The sequence below is a fragment of the Pongo pygmaeus genome, chromosome 13, assembly GCF_028885625.2.
Source record: "Pongo pygmaeus isolate AG05252 chromosome 13, NHGRI_mPonPyg2-v2.0_pri, whole genome shotgun sequence".
Lineage (NCBI taxonomy): Eukaryota > Metazoa > Chordata > Mammalia > Primates > Hominidae > Pongo > Pongo pygmaeus.
Genome location: NC_072386.2, coordinates 123,294,964 through 123,316,253, shown reverse-complemented (window position 1 = coordinate 123,316,253; position 21,290 = coordinate 123,294,964). Strand labels below are relative to the sequence as shown.

At 47.5% G+C, this 21,290-nt stretch overlaps 1 protein-coding gene across 3 annotated transcripts in view; it reads left to right on the top strand.

Annotated features, from left to right (window-relative positions):
- The window catches only part of DDX31 (DEAD-box helicase 31), a 75,293-nt gene extending 57,021 nt beyond the window's left edge, over positions 1-18,272 (top strand). For 2 of the 3 annotated variants that reach the window (XM_054502290.2, XM_054502296.2), the window contains 2 exons: positions 910-1,078; positions 17,444-18,272. In XM_054502290.2, the coding sequence (XP_054358265.1) occupies positions 910-1,078; positions 17,444-17,690 (416 nt within the window). In that variant the 3' untranslated portion in view covers positions 17,691-18,272. The remainder of the gene's footprint in view (positions 1-909; positions 1,079-17,443) is intronic. The other variant, XM_054502291.2, reaches the window with a different exon arrangement.
- Positions 18,273-21,290: the final 3,018 nt, after the last annotated feature.

The following is a 21,290-nucleotide window of genomic DNA, read 5'->3' as shown; positions in this document are numbered from 1 at the left end:
CACTTGTAATCCCAAGCACTTTGAGAGGCTGAGGTGGGAGGACCACTTGAGGTCAGGAGTTGAAGACCAGCCTGGGCAACGTAGTGAAACCCTGTCTCTACAAAAATAAAAATTTAAAAATTAGCCTGTATTCTGAGGCACAAGGATTACTTGAACCCAGGAGCTTGAGGCTACAGTGAGGTATGATCACGTCACTGCACTCTAGTCTGGACAACATAGTGAGACCCCATCTCTTTAAAAAATTTTAAATTTAAAAAGTCCAGTGAGTACACAAAAAACTGGTATCAGGGATTGCCTATGGATAAGGGAGCTGGAGGTGGGGCTTGTGGTGAAGGAGGCATTGGTGGTAATGTCATTCATTCATAGTAAACATGACAGTCATAAGACAGCCTTTTGAACTTTGTAAATTTTGTAACAGGCTAGCATGCATTAACTATTCAAAGTAAGTAAAATTTAATTAGGAAAAATGTGTTAATATAAATGTCTAATGATTTTCTCATTTTTATAAGAAAACGATGTCCTGTGTTGATCATTTCTTAGTTTCTTCACCTATTCTCTCTTTTCACTCATTTACACAACAGACATCTACCAAGTGCCTGCTGGTAGCAGGTGCTGTGCTGGGCCCCACCCTGTGGGATTGTTAGGAGCTCTGTGGTCAAATCTGATATTTTATTGGGCATATTCAAGTAATAATTGTGGCCCCCTGTAGTTTTTTTCTTTTTGTTGTTTAGGAATTGAAGAAATACACAGAAGTCTAGATTTTATATATGTTTGTATATGTTGTAATTGTCCTGCTCATGTTTCGTTGCCTGGCAAGATAAAGTACAGAAGGTAACCATTAGGCCGGGCACTTTGGAGCTTGGAGACCCCGGTCCTGACAGCTTCCCTCCCCGCTCCCTTTTCTTTCAGCTCTGCAGTCTTTCATCCGAGCCTACGCCACCTACCCCAGGGAGCTGAAGCACATCTTCCACGTCCGATCCCTCCACCTTGGGCATGTGGCGAAGAGCTTCGGACTAAGAGATGCCCCCAGGAATCTTAGTGCCTTGACTAGAAAGAAGAGGAAAGCACACGTGAAAAGGTAAGATGAGCTGAATTCATCCCGTGACGGGGCTAGAGAGCTCCGTCACATGATGTGATGTACTAGCTGCCATGCTCACCGCAACTCTCTTCTCACTCATGCCTGCCCTTCTCCCAATAAACAAGCACTTGGAATGAGAAGAAAGCTACCTCATCTTGCAGAAATTCAGGGGTGTCTCCTTTTGGGCCCAAATGTGGTGGGATTCATAGGACTCGCTGTAGTCAGAGCTTCAGTTGTGCTGCGGTCCGCCCTGGAAAGCATCCGAGATGTGTACGACACATTCTGGTGTGTTCTGTGTGACGAGCCCTGGGAGCATACCTTGTTCTAGTGAGATGGAAGGGCTGAGTGCCCAGCCTCAGATTCCAGGAGCTGCTGAAGCCCAGATCTCTAACAGGCTGGCTTTGGGGTCAGTGCTGGGCTCCTTGCTGCTGAATTGCACCTCCAGTGGTGAGCACTCATCAAGGCAAGAGCGGTGAGCCCTTTCCTCCCAAAAAGAGCGTGTTCAGGACTTGTCTAGAGGTCCTGGGGAGAGGTAGGAGAGGGAGGGGTATTGCCCTGTTCGAGGCTGGGCTCTAAGTCTGTTTTCCCAGTGCTGAGATGATTTCCCTCAGCATGGTACATTTGTAAAAGGCCGCCTTCCTCTCCTCAAAGACATATTCTTTTTGTACCAGCCTCAGCCCCTCACAGGAGCCAGAGCGCTTGAGGCCCTGTGAGCTACTCGTGTCAGAACTTTGGGGGGATGGTCTCATTGTTTATGTGGGAACGGTCTGTTGAACAAATGTTTGGGGCACAGAGACTTTTTTCTCACCTGTCCTGATTTCCGGGTTCAATCCCAGAATGTTCTGGACGGTTAGTTTGTATTGTTTATCCTTCCTTTTCCACGTTAATTTACAAACGCCGCAGGCTCCCCCACTGACTCTGGGAATCTGCAGGCAGAACCACTCTGAGCTGCCTGTTCCTGCACAGTGTCCAGCTTGCCGGTTCACCAGGAAGGACCACTCTGTGCTTCCTGTTCCCACACAATGTCTGGCTTCTCCGTTCACCAGGAAGTGTCAGTTATTCCATCAGTCTTGTCAGGGCCCCGTTTCTCTAGCCTGTCACGGCACAGACAGAGGGACCACCCAGTGGAGGGAAGTGACCATTGGTCTTGCAGTCAGGGAACTTGGATTGAAGTCAGCTCCATTCTGATGTGAGTTTGGGGCCATACCTTTTCTTAACGTCTCAGAGCCTCGATCTCAACTACACTAGGGAGAAGAAAATCCATATTTTTAGTTACTTCACAAGATTGTCTTGAGAATCAAAATCAGGTGATTCCTGTAATCCCAGCACTTTGGGAGGCCCAGGCAGGCAGATTGCTTGAGTCCAGGAGTTAGAGACTAGCCTGGGCAACATAGCGAGACCCTGTCTCTACAGAAAAAAAAAAAGATTAGGTGACTTGTGAATATGCGTTTTGAACCATACAGGGCCCTGCAGATGAAGGTTCTTACAAGCTAAAAAGCAGATTCGGGGACATCCAACTTGACCTCTCCGGGGGACTTGGCACCTCCAAGTCTCATTGGAATGGATAGAGTGTTGCCTAATTCTGTTCCCAGTTTTGGAATTTTTAAGATGCTTGATTCTTTTCTGATACTAATAACTCTCACATAGGATAATGCTCCAGTAATTCTTTGAGGAAGAACAAACAGAAACTGTTTCTATGTGCTGCTGTACCGCAGTGCCTAGATGAGTGTGGATGTGTCCTTTTCTGGTTCCTTGTAGGCCATTTTGAGGTTCAGGGGTGCAGAGCAGGGCTGCAGCCCAAAGATGTTTCTGCTCATCCTCTGCTAGAGCCAGGTTGTCCTCCCAGAGGGCCATGATGCCTCAGCTCTACTCCCAGGCCCTCTTGGCTGTGCCAGGATTCTAGGCTGCAGGACCTGGGAACTGGGTTCCTGTCTTAGGATCTGCTGTCCCCAGTACTCATGCATGTTAACTTTGATTTGAGTGTGGGATGAAACCATGAGGCTTCCCAGCTAATGACTGAGAGTAGCCTCATCATCAGAAGCCTGATCATTTTGTCACCATCTCGGCAATGGTGACACTTTGAGAGCAGAGGAAGAGATCTGCCAAATGATTACTGTTAAGAAACACACATCTGGCCAGGCGCGGTGACTCACTCTTGTAATCCCAGCACTTTGGGAGGCCGAGGCGGGTGGATCACAAGGTCAGGAGTTCAAGACCAGCTTGGCCAAGATGGTGAAACCCCATCTCTACCAAAACTACAAAAATCAGCCAGGCGTGGTGACAGGCGCCTGTAATTCCAGCTACTTGGGAGGCTGAGGCAGGAGAATCGCTTGAACCTGGGCGGCAGAGGTTGCAGTGAGCCGAGATCGCGCCACTGCACTCCAGCCTGGGCGACAGAGTGAGACGCTGTCTCAAAGAAGAAAAAAAAAAGAAACACACATCTTTGTTTATTCCTCTCCCTGAAAATAAATACAATCCCAAGATTTCATAGTTAGCAGATGATCTCCCTTTATGACTGGAGATTTCATTAGCAAGTGTTAATCCAGATAGCAGCTCCTCAGACCGGCCCAGATCCTGGAAAGCAAAGAGGGAGGCCTGTGGGCGGGGGAATTGGAGGAAGCATTGTCCTTACCTTGAGAAGCCGCTAGGGAGAGAGCAGCCCGCCGCCTCCTGCCCCAGCTGACCCTCGCTAGCAGATGGGCACCAAGACCACGATACCCCTGTGAGCAGGGGATTTAACAGGGCTTTATTTAGGGAAGAATGGGCTGATTAGCTGATAAAGAGCATGTAAGATGGTATGGGGCAGCCTTTGATGTCTGGCTGGCGCAGCAGGGAGCCAGGCGGTGAGTGACAGCAGTGTGTCACAGGATTACTCCGCCCGTGACAATGCCGCTCTCTGTTCTTGCCATGTCCCCACTCTGTTACAGCTACTTTTTCCGTTATGCCCTTCTTTTGAAGGCATTTCTCTTCACACTCCTTAGATCCTCCCCCCACCCCTGCCTTTTGAAGGCAGACGGGCACTCGAGGATACAGTAGGTACCTTTTTTTATTTGGGGAAATCTTGTCACTCCTGGAGGAGGAATGACTTTGCAGCTAATCTGCACATGGACCGTATAATTGTGGTCAGGGTAAGCGGCAGAGAAAACTTGACAGATTTTCCACACCTCAGTCAGGGTTTGAGCAAATGCCAGTTGCTGCTTTTTGAGGACTGGAAAGAAAGGTCCATTAAACCCCACAAAGTGCTTGAGTTATGCTGTGGTCGCGATTACTGTTCTGAGCTGAACGTCTCCTCTGAAGTCCGTCTGTCAAGAAGGAGAATGGGCTCCTTATGTTTTGTGTATGGGTGAATAAAATAACGGCACTAAATTCTCTAAACTACTCTGCATTCCATTTTACGGTGTTTACTGCCTAGAACAATTATATATTATGTGCAAACCTGTGATATCTGCAAAACAAATCCATCAGACTAACAGAAGCCTGTCTCACCTGTCATATGCCAAGCGGGAGCTCAGGCGGGTATTAGAATGGGGACCGGGAGCAGGTTAGTGAGGAGGCTGTTCAGCTGGTCCATGCGATGGGAGAGGGACCCTTCGTCTCTTATATTGCCTTTAGTCCTTCACTCGACCACTTTTCAGAAGAGGAAAATAAATAGTTCATAGCCCCAAATGAGATCTTAATAACTAGGTTTCTGTCGACTTTTCCAGTGCTCAGTTCTGAAAGGGAACAGTAAATATCTTCCCCTACACATAGAAATACAGTCATAGTCACAAAAACTCTTCTGACACCTACAAGCAAACCTGTCAAAACAGCCCCCACCCCAAACACCAACATAGACATGTACACAGATAGTTGGTGCTATTGGTAAAATATTGAATGGCCCCTTAGCAACATCCGTCACGAAAACAGCATTTTCCCTTCCGTGAAATGCAGTTCTTATTTTGAAGCTATAGTAGATTCAGCAGTTTCTGAGAAGCAAAGGTAACATATCCTTCCAAAGTCCCCATCTTTCCAGGAGATGCTGAGACCCAGCACTGTCTGCTGGAAGAGGCAGAATTGTGTTGTTTGCCAGGTGTCTGTCTGTCTAGGTCGTCACACGAGTGGAACGTGTCAGAACAGTGAGCAGGCATGCTCAATAGGGCCACGATTCTCTCTCATTTCACTGCCACTCTGTGGAAAATGGCTCAATAATATAGAAACGATGTGCCTTAAGTTCTTAGTGTTAGGCTGGGCACAGTGGCTCACACCTATAATCCCAGTGCTTTGGGAGGCCAAGCCCAGGAGGTCAAGGCTGCAGCAAACTATGATCACTGTACCACTGTTCTCCAGCATGGGTGACAGAGTGAGACACCATCTCTAAAAAATAAAAATAAAATTTAAAAATGTTTAAAGATCTTGGTGATACTGTGACAGTACGAAAGAGTAAGTCTGCGTTTTTAAACCACCCTATTTTATGTGAATTATATGCTGTGCTCACATAGTAGTTTTTGCCCAGACGATTCAGTTTATAGTACCTAAGACTGGTTTTACCCCTGACTTCTGCCACCTGCCTTTCTGATGTTGTTCTTAGAGCTTAGAAACATCTGGGACATCTTCATTATCAGTAATGCAATAATTTTGTCCCCCTGTTGCTCCTAGCTTCCTCTTTAAAATTTCTAAACAGCAATCTGAATTGTTGGAAAGAAAAGTTTTATTTGTATAAATTTTCTCAAGTCAGCCTAGCCCAAATGTTAGCTGGTAGCTCCTGATTTTATCAAATAAGGCATAGAGTCTAAGCTGGGGCTCTCGTACCCCTTAGTACCTAGTAGATCTGGGCGTGCTAAGTCAGTGCTCAGCAGGCGCTGATCAGTAGGAAGAGGGGAAGTGGGACCAGAACGAGCGCACCCTGTGGCTTGTGTGCCAGGCCTTGCAGAGAGGATTTCCTTAACCTCCCACACTTCTGAAGTTCTAGAAGTCATTTACTTTCTAAAATAAACATCCTCGTGGAAATCATACACACCAGTCACCCCTTCTTCATAGATAGGACAGGTTCACAGATTTTTCCTGTCTGAATTATCACAAATGCTTCCAATTGGAAATTTTGCAAAGCTCTGGGGCAGTTTTCATCTTTGAAGGCCTGTGCTGTGTTGTTCTCTGATTCTCACCCTTGCTCATTCAGCAATTGTTTAATACCTGGGAAGAGCTAACTGTGCGGAATAGAGCTCTAGCTTGAGGAGTCTGTACCCCCGTTAGCCCTCTCCCTTGCCCCTCTCTGATTTCTTACATGCCGACTCTGGGAGAATCACAGTGATTACATCTGGGATTGAATCACACAGACACCAGGAGTGAATCCTGGCTGGGCCACTTACAGTCTGTGTGCCTCTGGACAAGTCACTCAGCGTCTCTGTGCCTAGGTTCTCTGGCCTCAAAGGGAGGTACTCAAGTCGCCCTTTTATTGTGGGGGTTAAGCCAGAGGATGTGTGGAAACATCGTGGTGTCCGGCACGGGAATAAGCGGGAGCACCTGGTGATCATCACAACGACCATATTATTGCGTTGCTTCTTCCCCCAGCCTCCATCGTCGCAAGTGCTCGCGGAACCGAGAGTACGAAAAGTGAACTGCAACCTTTTAGCACCCTTGAACTTTTCTTATCAGGAACAACCTTGAAAACATGGAACTGAGTCCCTCAAAGACGAGCATTAAGAAGCTGCAGCTGCAACTCCCTGTAAAGCAATATTCTCATCATTAGAGCAGCTTGCCTGCCAATTTTTATGTGGCATTTACAACCTCCCTAATATCACTTAATTAGCTGAAGGCAAACCTGGAATCTTGCCCACTGTGAAAACTTTCTCGATTTCATTGAGCCAGTTAGCATTCTGTAAAAAGACAGATTGGCCAAACCTGAGATGAGAGGCTGGACGAAACCACACTTGGAGACATGAGGATTTCTCCGTGTAAATCCACTGCACCTGAGTCAGTGCTCATCTACTCCATCTCAGCCGCGTCCAACGCTGTCGATCCCTCCGGCCTCCTTAAACCTGTCTCTTCCCTCCGCTTCCCAAACGCTGTATTTATGAATAGCAGCCCTCAGCCCCGGCACTCCATCTGAACCTCTGAAACAGTCTCCCACCGAGTCTTCCTGTGGCCATGGCGCCACAGTCAGCTAGCACCTCCACAGCCCTCACCCCATCTTGCCCTGGCTTAGCGCCTTTCAGTGGCATCCCGTTAGGCTGTGATTAGAGCAAGCCACAACAAACCTCCCTCCTCACAAAGGCCCCAGCCTTTGCTGACTGTTCAGCCTCATCCCACACCCCTGTTTCTTATCCTTTCCTCAGGGCCTTTGCCTGAACATATCCTGGGCCTGGACCTCTCCCCTCCCTGCTGTGCCCTCCCCAGCCAGGCAGACACCCTCACTTCCCCACATAAAGGCATCCTCAGGAAGGACAGCATTCCCCCTGCCGATGCCTCTCGTGGTCCAGCCGCTGGTTCTGTTCCCCAGTGAAGGAGGCCTGGGATCAGCCCACAGAACACAGAGATGAGCGAGCTTAGGAGTGGGGCCTCCACCCACCTAGACAAGGCCAGAGCAGGCATCCAGGCAGAGAGAGGTCGCTAGGCCTTGCTGGAAGACCAGAGCAAAACAGTTAGGACCACCAGAAGTAGCCACGAGGACAGATGTGGCAGTATATGGGGAAACAGAATGTGCTCTGGAAGTCTGCTGGGGAATCGTATGAAAATGCTCTGCCCAGGCTCCAACCCAGGAGACCGTGGTTCAGTAAAATCTAAAATTATGAAGAGTGAATCTAAAATTATGAAGAGTGAGATAGAAGTGAACTTGACCATGAACTTGACCCAGGGACAGTCCCTGGGAACTTGAAAGAATGTGGTCCTCAGAGCAGATGATGAGATGCTCTCCTTCACATGGCAGGGCAGTGAGATGCTGCTGAATATATCCATAGTTTAAAGATAAGTTAGGATTAGTCAGTAGTTGTTTATGTAGAGCCTGGGCCAGCTGCACAGATGATAGCCAAGAACATGGTCTCGTGGCCTCTGTCAAGGGGGGCAGGCTGGCACCTCTGGGGTCCAGGCTGGATCATGTCTTTAGGGCATTTGTCTTAAGAATAAACTCTCGTCCAGCCTGGAGCAAGGGATCAGAGCACTACTGTGGAAGGTGACTGCGTTTCTTCTGAGTGGGGAACACCGGCCTGTAGTCACTCAGGGACCATTTGTCAAATGAATCCATCTGTTAGTTATAGAGTTCATGCACATCGTGTTCACAGGCAACTCCAAATGGGTTGCACAGTGTGGGCACACGCTCCAGTGGGGGTTCTGTCCTTCCCCTCTCAGCACACCCCATGCAAAACCAGTTTCCACTGCTTTACCTTCTTTCTACGGTCAGGTGCTGTGGGCCTTGCTTTTCGGGCTCTGGTTTAATTACAGCTGTGCACACGCAGCTTTTTACATTTGGCCTTTTGCTTCCACCATGGTTTTTTCTGTGTGACACCATGCAATTACCAGCTTTCTGCTTCCTCGTGGAACAAACGCACCCTCCTCCCCACCCTGCTAATGAGGCGATTAGAGGATTTCACAGTGACCCTGCGCTTCCTCCACACCTGGGTCACCTGCAGACAGCGGGAACCACAGGGCGTGCTTTCAGTCATGCAGTCAGGGCTGACAACAAAGAACAGGAACCCAGCCAGCCTCTCCCGGGACGATGCTGGAGACGGGCACATTCACTGCTGGAGCTGCCCAAGCACTGGAATTAGTAGATGTGGCTGGCCTAGCACAAACCGCTAGATGCCAGATGCGGCTGTGTGCAACAGGAGAGTACCAGCTCTTCATTAGTTCGTCCTTGCTCAGAGCTCTTCTAGTTCATATCATTTGAGAGATCAAGAAAGAACATGACAGTCCCCCAGGTCTCCCCTTCTGCACACAGGGTAGTTTTAGTCATCCCAAACCCCTCCTGTATTACAGCCGACTACCTACTCTCCTCTTCTAATCTAACTCTACTTTCATTAAGTTGCTTTCTGCAATAGGAAGGTGTGTATCCCGGGCCCCTCCACACTCTTCTTCATGATGTCAGAGCCTTTCCATCTTGTTATAACATATACGAAATGACTTCAAGTCTTTTTCAGATATCTCCATGTTGGTCCCAATGTTATAGCTACGGTCCAAAATGCAGAGTAATTTGTTAACTACTTAATGGTCAAAATGAGGGATACAGTTGAGAACCAGCATCCCAGAGCGACAGCATGTGACACTTTGTGCATGTCAGTTTTAAGTGCTCGTGGCGGTGGCAGCAGCGTCTCTTTTGAGGGCTTATGTGTGTTCTCTGCTAAGCTGAGTCCTCCATGCACATTATCTCACTGAGGCCTCACCCAGTCCCTGTGACCAAGGCAGGATCCGCAGTGGCCAGTGTAGAACTTGGAGCCTGGTCATGTGATTCTGAGTCTGAGAGATCCTGAAGCCCAAACTCTCAGCCAAGGGCCGTGTCTGCTTTCTTGCCTGCCCCGTCTGGAAGCTGCTGGTTTCTAGAATCTGTATTGGGTGAAATAGCAAGTATATGAACGCAAGGAGATAACTACTTGTGTAACCAAAGAAATGGCCTTAAAGTAGGAGATGTTTTGGTTGTGTGTATGGAAGAATTTGGTTTGAAACTGTCAGAGTATCTTCGTAATGGGCAGCATGTGAATGCTTTAGTACATTAGCTTTTGTAAGTGAATAAACTGGGACTTAGAGAGATGAGTACCTTGGCCAAACTTCCAAGAGTGGGTCGTAGATGTTTTCTATTCTTTGGGTAAATCATTGGAACAATTTTGAGAAGGGACGATTATAAGCAAGATTTGGATCTAACTTTTTTTCCAGTTTCCTCTAGGTCTGGAAGCAGAATGGTACAGTGCTAGGAGTATGGGTTTTGAAGCCGACATTCGTGAGTTTGATCCCAACCGTAGCACTCAGCAACAGCTTAGCTGTAAAATGGAGGTGCTGTAGGGTTGTTGTGTAGGGTGTGGGGAAGGGTAAGGAATGTGCAGCCTTAGCTCAGTGCTGATCTCAGAGTGGGTGTTTGATAAACAGCTCTCTGCCCTGTCTCACTTCCTCTCTTTGATCTGTAAATAAAAGATGAAAACTACATAGAGTCCTCCCTGAGTCTGCCCAGCCTGGCCCAACCTGGTCCTGTGGGTCCCATTGCACCTCCCATAGTTGGTGTGGCCTCTGCGTCAGCACCCCTGGCGTCCCAGTGCCTTGCAGCCCCCAGGGCTGTCCATTCATGGACCTTGCTTGCCATTAGAGCTTCTGAGAATGAGCCAGAATTCACTACTTTCATTTTCTCCACCCTTTGGTCTTATTTCCACTGTTTGGCCTCTGTGAGATTCAAATGCTGTGTGTACATGATTTGCAAACATGGAAGTGATGTTATTGATCAGACCAGGCCTTAGTTCACATGACAATGTGCCACATATCTGAGGATGACTCCTGTCTCCTCCACTTTTCTCTTTTTCGTGCTGTTAATAATAACACTAGTCAGTATTTACTGAGTACTTTCCTAACAGGCTGTGTGATGAATACTTTAGAATGTTAGCTCATTAATCGTTGTAAGTGAATAACCTGGGACTTAGAGAAATAAGTACCTTGGCCGAACTTCCAGAATCAGTTCTACAGCCTGTATGGGGTTGTGCCGGGATCCCCGCTCAGAGGGGCTTGTTTCTGGTGTGCCTGTCTCAGGCTGTACCAAGGCCCAGCTGCTCCTTGGTCCACACTGTTGCAGCCTGTCATCTGGATGGCTCGGCTCCACCCATCCTATCTGCCCAGGTTCTTTTCAAAGTCTGGTTCATGAAAGTATCCAGGCTTACAATGGAAACTGCCCAGCAAGAAGTATGGGGCAATCACGTCTGTTAGTGCAGGGGATGATAATGGCAGGGATGGCGGCTCCACTGATGGGATGCTCAGCAGCGGCCAGGCACTGGCCCCCATGATGGATGGCCACTGTGGTCCTCACTTCAATCATGATGTTATCCCTGTTTTACAGAGGAGGAAACTGCCCATGATGGCACCACTGTACACTGGGCAGAGCTGGGATTCGAACCCAGACCTCTGGTTTCAGGTTGAAACTTACCAACTGAATCCCTGTCCATTTGCATATGTGACAATTATGCCACACTACCTTCTAACAGCAAGACCTGACATCTGTCCCAGTTCAAGCTCACCTTGCCAGCGTAGGCCCATCCCTTTGGTCTCCTAGACTGTTGTTATTTTGTCAGCCAGTGTATTAGCTGTTTCTGCAGATGTGGTAGACATGCCTCATGATTTCATCCAGTTCACCCACAATGTCAAACAGGACAGGCCCAGGGGGCTGCGCTCTGGGGTGTGGGGCTGGGATTCCGCCCCAAGCTGGTCCTTCTCAGTCAGTATTTTCAGTGTGTAATCATAACAGTTCCAAGCACAACTCACTGCTGCCATGTTCACCCTGTATTCTCCATCTTAACGGTAATTCATAAGGCTTTCACAGAGAATTAAAATGTATTGAGCTCTCTAACGCACTGTAGGCCGTTTTACCTTCATACTGGCCGTGTGCCTGTGCATAGGTCCTTTCTGATGTACCGGGAAACGAAGCTTGGAGAAAGCTGCTGTGACTCTACAAGGTCATCAGCTAGGCGAGTGGCAGAACTGGGATTCCAACCAAGGTCATCAAATTCTGGTCCTCTGCCCGTCCCCAGCACTGCCACCTGCCATCTGAAGTTCCTGTTTATGTTCTGACAGAACTTCCTAAGAGTTTTGGTCACCTGGGCTAAATAGTCTCAAAGTTCCCATCCATTTCTGGGGCTCTGGTTAAGCCCTTCATTTTCAAACATCGGCCATATCTAAATATGATCTCTCTCGTTCCCATCGTGTGCATGGCCTTCCAGGCAGCAAGTGTGCCGGGCCATCCGCGGCTTTTCTCAGTTGCCTGTGGTCTGTGCTGCCTGCCACTGTTCCTGTCCTTGGCCCAGGACTCAGAATTCTGAGCTTCACTAGATCTTGATCTTTGGCACGAAGCTGAAGTCCACTTTTCACCAGCCTCTGTGTCCACAGAACCCCTCCTGGGAATGCTGCTGTGATTCCCATGATTCCCACTGCCACAGCAGGACTCAGCTGGAGCCGAGTGTCTTCTGGGGCTCTGGTAGTTTTACAAAAGCTAGACTTGGTTGGATCCTAAGAAATCACAAAGAAGGCATCCCTAAAACAGCTGGTCTGCCAGCATACTTCTCTATCAGAACAGAACCCAGAGGTTGAAAGAGTCTAGATACAGTTCCTTTTCCTCACTGACCATAAAAGGTAGGGTAGCGTCCTCCCTGGGTCGGCCCATGCCAAGGTCAAGTTGTCATGACATCCCAACCCAGCTTATTCTTTCCCTCAGCTCCTCTGTGTACAAGCATACGGAGGGTCCGCTTGTCACATTCCCCTGGAGTTGCCTGTTACCCTCTCACTGTGACCTGAGAGCCACCAAAACCCTACCCAGACATTGCTGCCTTTTCATCATCCATAGAGTCAGGCACAAGTGTAGAGACTCAGTCAGCCCCAGGCCACCCAAAGTCATCGCTGTCTCCATTCACTGAGAGCCCAGGCTTTTCTTCCCATCTGGGGGACTTGCGTCGTCAGCAGAGACCTTCAGGGCCTAGCCGTGGCCCTGGAACGTGTGCTTATAAGCAGCCTCGTTCAGATTAGAGGAGTGCACTTGACCAGTCCTCAGTCTGAAGAACCCCTGTCTGTCTGTCTATCTATGTTTTAATTGTACTACACCCTTGCAAAATCAAACCAACTCAAAGCCAAAAGGCAGAGAGGTTTCTGATGAGTAGAAATTAAAATGCTCTGGCATTTCACTATAGGACAAAATTCTACCATTGGCTTTTGTTTCCCCTTGGAGTGAATATACTGTTATTTTCTGATTATAAAAATAATGCATGCTCATTGTAGAACTACAGGACATAGGGAAAAGCTCAAAAATTAACCATAAGCCTACATTCAGGTTAACCCTGATACATTTCCTATATCCTTCAGACTTTGCACGTACATACAGGCATACAGATTTATGTATATTAAAAACATTTTATGCCAGGAACTTGCCCCTTGTTTTGAAAACTAGCATGGTGGCAGACTGCTATGGTTAAACTCTGTGAAGTCAGATTTCCTGAGTTCAAATTCCAGCTCTTGCATTACTGATTTTTGGCCCTGGACAAATGACCTAATCTCTCTGTGCCTCAGTTTCCTTACCAGGAAGTGGGGATACTAGTAGTACCTGTTTCAGGCGGTGGTTGGAAAAGTGAGTAAGTTAAATGCCTATGTCATGTAGTCGGTTTGGATGGCTTTGATTTGACCTGTTTTACATTTAAATCCATTAACAACCCATGTAATTGGTATTCGCTTAAATGTTTTCATCTATTTGTAGAGCCCATTAAGGGCGCCATTGTGGTCATCACTGCTCTTCAAACAGAGCCTGCAGGAAGTGCTCTAGAGGAGCATTTCAAGACCTTGGGGAAAAGATTTATTGTTCAGTGACTGTTGTGGATAACTGGATAACTCTTAGGAAGAAACAGTTCATTTTTCTATTAATCAAAATAAAACTTAGATGGAATTAAAGCAGTAGCAAGCTAGATGAAAATATACTTTAATATTTTTGAAATCCTAGGATGAAGACTTTCCCAAACATGACCCTAAAGCCATAAAACACGAAAGAAACTATTGATAGCCTTAACAGTACATAAATACAGTTTAAACTTCTATCTTATAAAAGAATGCCATTAACAAAAGCCTGAATTAGAATGGCTTTTTACCTAGGAAGATCATTGTGAGAATTTAATGATAAAGTTGGGAGAAGGCCCTGCGATGTCTCTTCTCCAGTGGTCATTGTAACAGGGTATATTGATTTACTAATTAGGCTGGGATTTCACCTTATTGGCGGCGCAAGTGGCATCTGCCTGTCCTGCTGAGTAATCCAGCCTGGTAACTGAGCGGGGGTTTATTCAGCCTTCACTACAGGGGAGTTCCCTGTGGTTAGATAAACTGATCTGTTGCTTGGTAACTACAGGATTACTATGGTGGATGCTCAGGAAGGCCATTGGAGAGGGGTGTGGGTATTTGGAGGGCAAGGAGAGCGAGAAAGTTGGCAGGTTCCTGGGAGCACTGCAGCTTGGCAGAAGGAGAAATTGAGCACCCATCGCATGCTTGGGTTTAGAGCAGTTCATCTTCCCATCTGTACTTCGCCTTTTCAGCATTGGGCCTTGGAACAAAGGAAAAGGAGACAGGGAGCTGGCCAAGGGACGAATGGGTTTTGTTGAGGTGTCTGTCATGACAGCAGGTGAAACCCCTGCAGGGTTGGCCTGAGCTTCTCCCACCTAAGGAAGATGTCTGGGCTGGAAAATGCCACCCTCTGCCTGCTTGCTGACCACTGGAACCTCTGAGTGAGTGGACTGCTGGCTTTGCATCCCAGGTCAAAAGGACATTGACTAACATGATGAAATAGCCAGGAAAGGTGGTGATGATAACTGAAGGCACGTAGGACCCATCTCCAAAACATGCTTTCGAACGGCGTCCTCTTCCACCACGTGGGCTCTCCTATTCCTACTCAGTGGCGCCATGTACGCACTAGTGGTTGCCTTCCTCCACCCCAGACCCACGGTGTTTGTGAAGGGACAGGTCTGGAGGAGCTGTAGAAGTGGCCCTGGTGGTGTTTGGGTGTCTGCCTGTGGTGTAGGCTGCGTTTGTGGGTGTGGGCTTCTGCTCTGCTGGGTGGATGGCAGCCTGGGAGCATGGGCGCACTGCCTGAGCGCTGGTGCCTGGGCGCACTGCCTGAGCGCTGGTGCCTGGAAGATGCTCCCGCAGCCCGCACCGCTTCTGTAGACAATTAGTGTATCAGTCACTCCAGTAAGATGCTGGTTCTTTATTTTGCCTTAGCGGTAGCAGGAGCCATCGTTGAAGTGCTGGAGCTTATGCTGGGGAGCATATTTTGACTGAAATTTTGCATATTTTGAAACTTAGGTTGTTACATTTAAAATTATACACATTGTGAACCTGGCTTCAAACAAGAGGGAAGAAAAAGCATTCCTTCCTGTCAGACCCTTTTCACTCTGTCACATAACCTGACTAAAAATAAACTACAGGCACAGGAACTGGCAGCCTTCAGTTTGGAACAAGTTGAGTGTGCCCAACTGCAGGCCCTGTCTCCTGCCACTTCCCAACCACAGGTCAGCCCCCAGCAGCTTGGACCTCCTCCAGGGACGCTGGTGCACATGGTCCGCACGGGGCGGGTGACCCATGATGAGACTCGCCGCTCTTTGGGTAGTGGTGGATGCTCTCAGAAGAGCCCCGGCTCAGCTGTCAGGGGCCGTAGCACCAGTCCTGGCTCCTGTGTGGCTCTAGGGGAGGTGCGTGGCATCCCCAGACCTCAGTTTCCTAATGTTTAACTGTGACTGCGATCCACATGCCAACCACCAGCTACCCCCTTATATGTCTTGATTTTTTCTAATCCTCACATCTATGAGTGCCATTCTCAGTGACGAAACTGAGGCACAGAGCCTGAGTCGCTCATTCCATGTCCTCAGCTGATGAGTGATAGTCAAGTTCCAACCCTGGCTTCTCCCTCCTCCGCCCCGCGGCTCTGCTGTCTCCCCTCACCACTCCCTCCTCAGTTGCCTGGCTCCTGCCCCACTGTCCTGCTGAAGTAGTCCTTAGGAGACCACAGAGGACCCCTCCCATCACATCTCACCATTTTCCACCCTTGGTCCAGCTGAGTCCTCCTGCCCCCCCGACCCGGCAAATCGTTCTCTGCCCTGAGTTTGCCTCTTGGCTTCTCCACTTACCAGCCATGTGGTCCTGGGGCAGGTTACCCTCCTTGAGTCTTTGTGTCGTTGTCTGTAAATGAGGATAATAACTGTACCCACCTTGTTGAGCGAGGATTGTAAGAGATTGTGTATGTGAATCATTTCCCACAGACCCCAGGAAGTCTTCCCTGTATACTTCTAATCTTCTCACTACATCCTGCCCTGATGTGCTCACCCCATAAACTCCTGGCCCTTAAATGTTATCTCTTCATTGTCCCCTTGTTTCAGATCTTCTTTTCCTGCAAAGGTTGGCTTGAATGTGTCTTCCTGTATGTTGCAATAGAAAACACCATTGTATGACTGTCACCCCGTCCTCTGGAGTGTGATTAGAAACAGGTATTATTGCTTTAGCTCAGTTATAATGGGTTTCTACAAGCTTTCACAGTCAGGTTAATAACACACTATTAGTCTTATTTCTAATTCTTGGGTTTTAAAGGCATTTTACATTTATTTTGACCACAATTTCAGTTCCGTTTATTCTCTGATTACAGCAAAGAAAATGCTCTAAATGTAGTAGCAGAACGTGACATATGTCTTTGTGAGAACTCCATGACACTGTAGTATCCTAAGACATTGCCGTTTTGGTATTGAAGGAGTTGCCAGCAAGGAAGTGTGGATTTATTGGTAATTGTTTTATTGTTGTTGCTTTGGTTAAAATCCTGTCTTAAGAAACATTGTTTTACTCTTCAGTTTTCATAATCATTCTTCTTATGTATGACTGAACATCTACAAATTTCCTCCTCTGATCTTCCGATCAAATGGTAAAATTGCCATCTTTTCAGAACAGTTATCAGGATTCGACATCGGAAATTGATTTTCAACCTTTGGCATTTTCTGAGTGGCTTAGGGTAGGGAGAGACCTCCCTCTAACACCCGGGTTTGTGTGGGCTGCAGAAAGCTGCTGGTCTAATCCTAGATGCAGACATTGACCAGGCTGCGCCCTGGGTTTGGGTTTTGTAGGGTCAGAAATATGTTTAAGAGTTTTTTCCGTTCATAAAGAGCTATCTGGCTGTCATCCCAGCCTTCACTCTGGGACCCTGGAGGGCTGCGTAGAACTTGCTGGACTCTGCTCCCGCAGGGTTGAGTCCTGAAGCCCTCAGGAGCCCATGAGGAGGCCAGTTGCTTTAAGCTGCTTAGGGGTTACCGGGAAGCTGCCGCGAGCTTTCACTGCTTCATGTTGTTGAGTGTGACGGTGGGTTTTTCCCTGTCCTTTGGCAAACCGCTGTATCATACACCTCATTTGCCATCAGAGCATGAGGGTGTATAGTTCTTTTTTTCCCCATGAAAACAACACAGAACAAAGCCTCACTTTTAAAAATGCCATGATATTTTGCCACCGTTATGAAAATCTGTCAGCGCCGTATCTAATCTTCTGGTGTATAGAATATCAAAACAAGTACTATTGAAGGGATTGTACTTCTGTTAATACAAAAATGTCAGCTTCACAGTCTCAGAACCAGCTGCTATCAGCCTCTTTCCAAATGGGAAAGAAAAATAATAAAGTTTCTTTTCCCTCTCTGCTGTTACTGTTCTTCAGGCCTGACCTTCATAAGAAGACCCAGAGTAAACACAGCCTCGCTGAAATCCTACGTTCGGAATACTCAAGTGGCATGGAGGCCGACGTCGCCCAGGTCAAAAAGCAAAACGCACCTGGAGAGCCTGGTGGCCGGCCCCTGCGGCACAGTCTGCAGCCGACACCCTGCTTTGGCCGTGGGAAAACATTAAAATGGAGAAAAACCCAAAAAGGTTTACAGCGGGACAGCAAGACTTCCCAGAAAGTTTAAAATCTCTCTGGGTCTTCGAGTGGATCCTGGAAGCCCTGGGTGGCAGTGGATTGATGTCCCTTTTCTTGTCAGAGGAGACTTGTGAAAAATAACTGCTGCCTTTGCCTGAATACCACGTCCCCAAGAATCAGAGGGGCCACAGCCCTTCTCCTCCGTGGGAGGCCCTGGAGCCTGATAGAAATCAGCGGTGTGGGGCACTGCAGAGACTAGCCAGCTCCCGACGGAAGGGGTCTGTGTCATGTATTGATCCCATCAGTGCCCAGCACTCCCTTCACCCAGGTGCTGACGTGCCGGGGTTGAGTTGGCACTCCGGGACGTGATGTAAGAATGCCCTGCATGTCAGCCTGGAACAGGGTTGATTGCTGCCCTTAACTGTGTTCTGAAGTTTCACAGCTTGACTTCAGCCTACCTATCAGTTCATACATTGGCATGAATTTTGTGAATTGGGGTGTTAAAAACTGGAATTGAATTTGTACAAAAAGAGAAGAAAATATTTATCACTAATTTTCTTAATGTAGAATGTACTGTTAAAAAGGATCAGAAGTTTTTGGTCTGGGTCAAAAAATACAAATGTGTTTTCAGGCTCGTGGTCCCTCTTATTTTCTTCTGGAAACACGAGGTTGCATTTACATGCATTGCTCCCTCTTTCATGTCCACTGAAAACTCACTCTCTCAGGGCTAATTGATTTACTGTTGGCTTTTTATTATTTGCCTTTGAAGTCAAAAGGCACCAGTATCCCAAGCTTTTTTTCCGTATCGAATCCTGTCTTGTCTTCAAGAAAGGTCTGGGGGTCTTTGTATTGTGACCCAGGCCACAGCTGCCCCCCCGCCGCCCCGCCCCTGCATTGTGTTTTCTGGGAGGTTTGAAAGAGGCCCCCTGGAGCGTATTGATTTCCCAATAAATGTAAGATTTGGGCACTTGCAGAGGGGTCCAGAAGAGAAAGGGCTGGAGGCCTCCACACCTGTGGGCACCGCTCCTGTCCTCTCCACTGTGTCTTGCCTTCTCAGTTTCCTTCTCCTCTGCAAGTGACTGTGCCGCCCTCTGTGGTCTTCCCAGGACCAGTGTTGAGACACCACTTCAGTAGATCCCCCCAGATCCATGAAAGGTCTAGGTAGCCACGAGAGGGTGGTGAGAGTCGGCAAGGTGGGCCTTCCTGCAGGGACCACGCGGGGTCAGCATCCTTGCCTCCGTTCTAGACACAGGTGAATGTCAGTGGGCTCCCACACCGGCGGAGACTCCAGTGTGAGGGCGAGGAGGAGCCTAGTGAGACAGGATCCTTTGCAGGTGGAAAAATAGGACCTTCTCAGAGTTGGCTGTCACATGCAAATTAACAGGGACTGTGGGTGAAGTTTCTAACAATAATAATTAAAAAACAACAACCCTGCAGCACATGTCAGCCTGGCTTTGGGCAAATCTGCCACCTTTCTTTTATTTCGATGTGTAATGGTTCACATGATTTGGATGAGAAAAGGAGGGATCAAACTTTATAGACAAAACCCAGCTGTGTGAAAAACAGGATTAATGCCAGTGATTGGGGATGATCAAAGAGAAACCTTACTTTTTCTCCCCCTAGTACTCATTCCACTAAAGGGCGAATTGGCAGAGTTCTGCATCCCTGGGGGAAAAGAGAAGTGCTAGAATCATGCAACGTGTGAGTGACGATAATTCCAAGATCAAAACTTACACACTTAATCTGCTAACTCTTATGGTGAGGGTTTCTTGCCATAGATGCTATGTGGGTCTGTTTCTAAGTAGAATCAATATATTACCCCAGTTAATAAAGAAACATGGATTTAGCAGATTTAAGGTTAATATTGTTTAAATTTAAATAACCTTAAAATAAATCTCTTTCTCTTTTATTATGGCTCTTGACAGATTATACATTTCAGGCATCAATTAGGCAAAGCTTTAGCCTAATTCCACTGTACATATTCTAATTTTTGTGTGTATGTTTAATCATGCCTCTTTTTAAAATTTCCCAAACTTACTCATGTCTCTATGTCATAAGCCTGGTTACCATATTTAGAGTCACACAGAATTTGGACATTTAATAGAATGTTGCAGCCTAAAAGCGTTTCCCCCAAGTGGGCTTGTAGAATGTTTTTTGGAAACCAAAACATCCTCATATTTGCAACAGCCTTAGCAGTTGATGGGCCTCATTCTCACCCACTGAAGGGCAGAGAGCCCTTGCTGAGAGATGAAGTCAGTGCTGATGTGCAGACAGCCCCTTCCACTCTAGAGAAGCAATGAGCCAACCAAATCTCAGTAAAGGACTTTTTTTTTTTTTAAACAAAGCCCAGTGGGTTATTTTGATTTTTTTCTTTTCCCCCTGGAGTGAAGGGAGGAGAACTTTAGGGAAGAGGGGAGTAAATGAGACTTTTCGGAGCAGGTATCTCCCAAACTGCCAGGGGCCTCCCCGCTTAGCCCTTCAGCCCTTCAGGCCACAGTAAGTGGAAGCCATTAAAATCTGGGCATTGCTTCGTAGAGAGACAAGTTGAAGGCTTTTCCACTGGAGAAGTTGTCCTGCTTGAAAAGGCTTCTTAACTGGTCTTGTTAAGCCTCCCCCTTGACCATTAGACATTATCTCTTAATCTGCTCCACACTAGGAAGAATCCAGAGCCAGGCCTGTCGGTGTGGGGGCAGTGGGGCACCCTGAAAATCAGCTCAGGTTCTCAACTTGCCCCAGTCCTCAATTTCCCTTGCGACCGAGGGCCAGCAGGGAACTCTAAACTTTTCAACTTTGTTGCCCCCTCCCTGTTGAGTCGGTGTTTATGAGGGGGTATGGGTCAGTGGCGGAGCAGGGGAAGATGGTTTCTCAGCCCTCTCCTATTGTCAGGCCTGTTGGGGTCCCACATTCATTCTTTTTTTCTTACATGAGAGCTCACCCAACCTCAGGGTTGGGAACAGAAACCAATTTAGCCTTCTAAGTGGATGGAAGGCAGGAGCCCACCTCACTGCAAAGGTTGTGAAGTTATTATTACAGATGGGATGTGCAGGACAATTTAAAATATTCTAATTATAAACTTGTAGGGAAGCCTTGTTCTTCATTAATGTAAGATATGAAATCGCCTTTGAGGTACAAGGACAATTACATAGTTGAGAATGTGTCTGTGGTTTGCGCTGCCACTGTGTAAATGTGAGGGTGGTTGCTACGGTCTATCTCCTTCACTTTCACAAAATGAAAAGCACACCAGTGCAAGTTGTCCTTTGATAGATTTTTAATATGATTTTAAAGAGTTTTGTTTGGTCTCATTCTTATTCAATGAGATTAATTTAAAGCACTTATCCCCTGGGTTTAAGTCAATCCATGTAGGATTTGGGCAGGGTTTGTTGCATGGGGGGTTTTGTTTGCAGGAGGCTATGAGAGACTCCTTTCCCACTTCATTAACCCTGAGTTGGGGACAGTCTCTCCTCACCCCCCACCAGAGCCAGAGCTGGGGATTTACCAACCCCCATTCACATGCAAAAGAACTCGAAAGCCGAGGGGCTCCTTGACTTAATTAGCTGCTGTGCATTTTGCAAAATTAGAATAATACCCTCGCCATCCCAGGAAAGAAAGCTGCTGTGCGAGGGTGTTGGGGGGCAGGGAGGAAACAGTA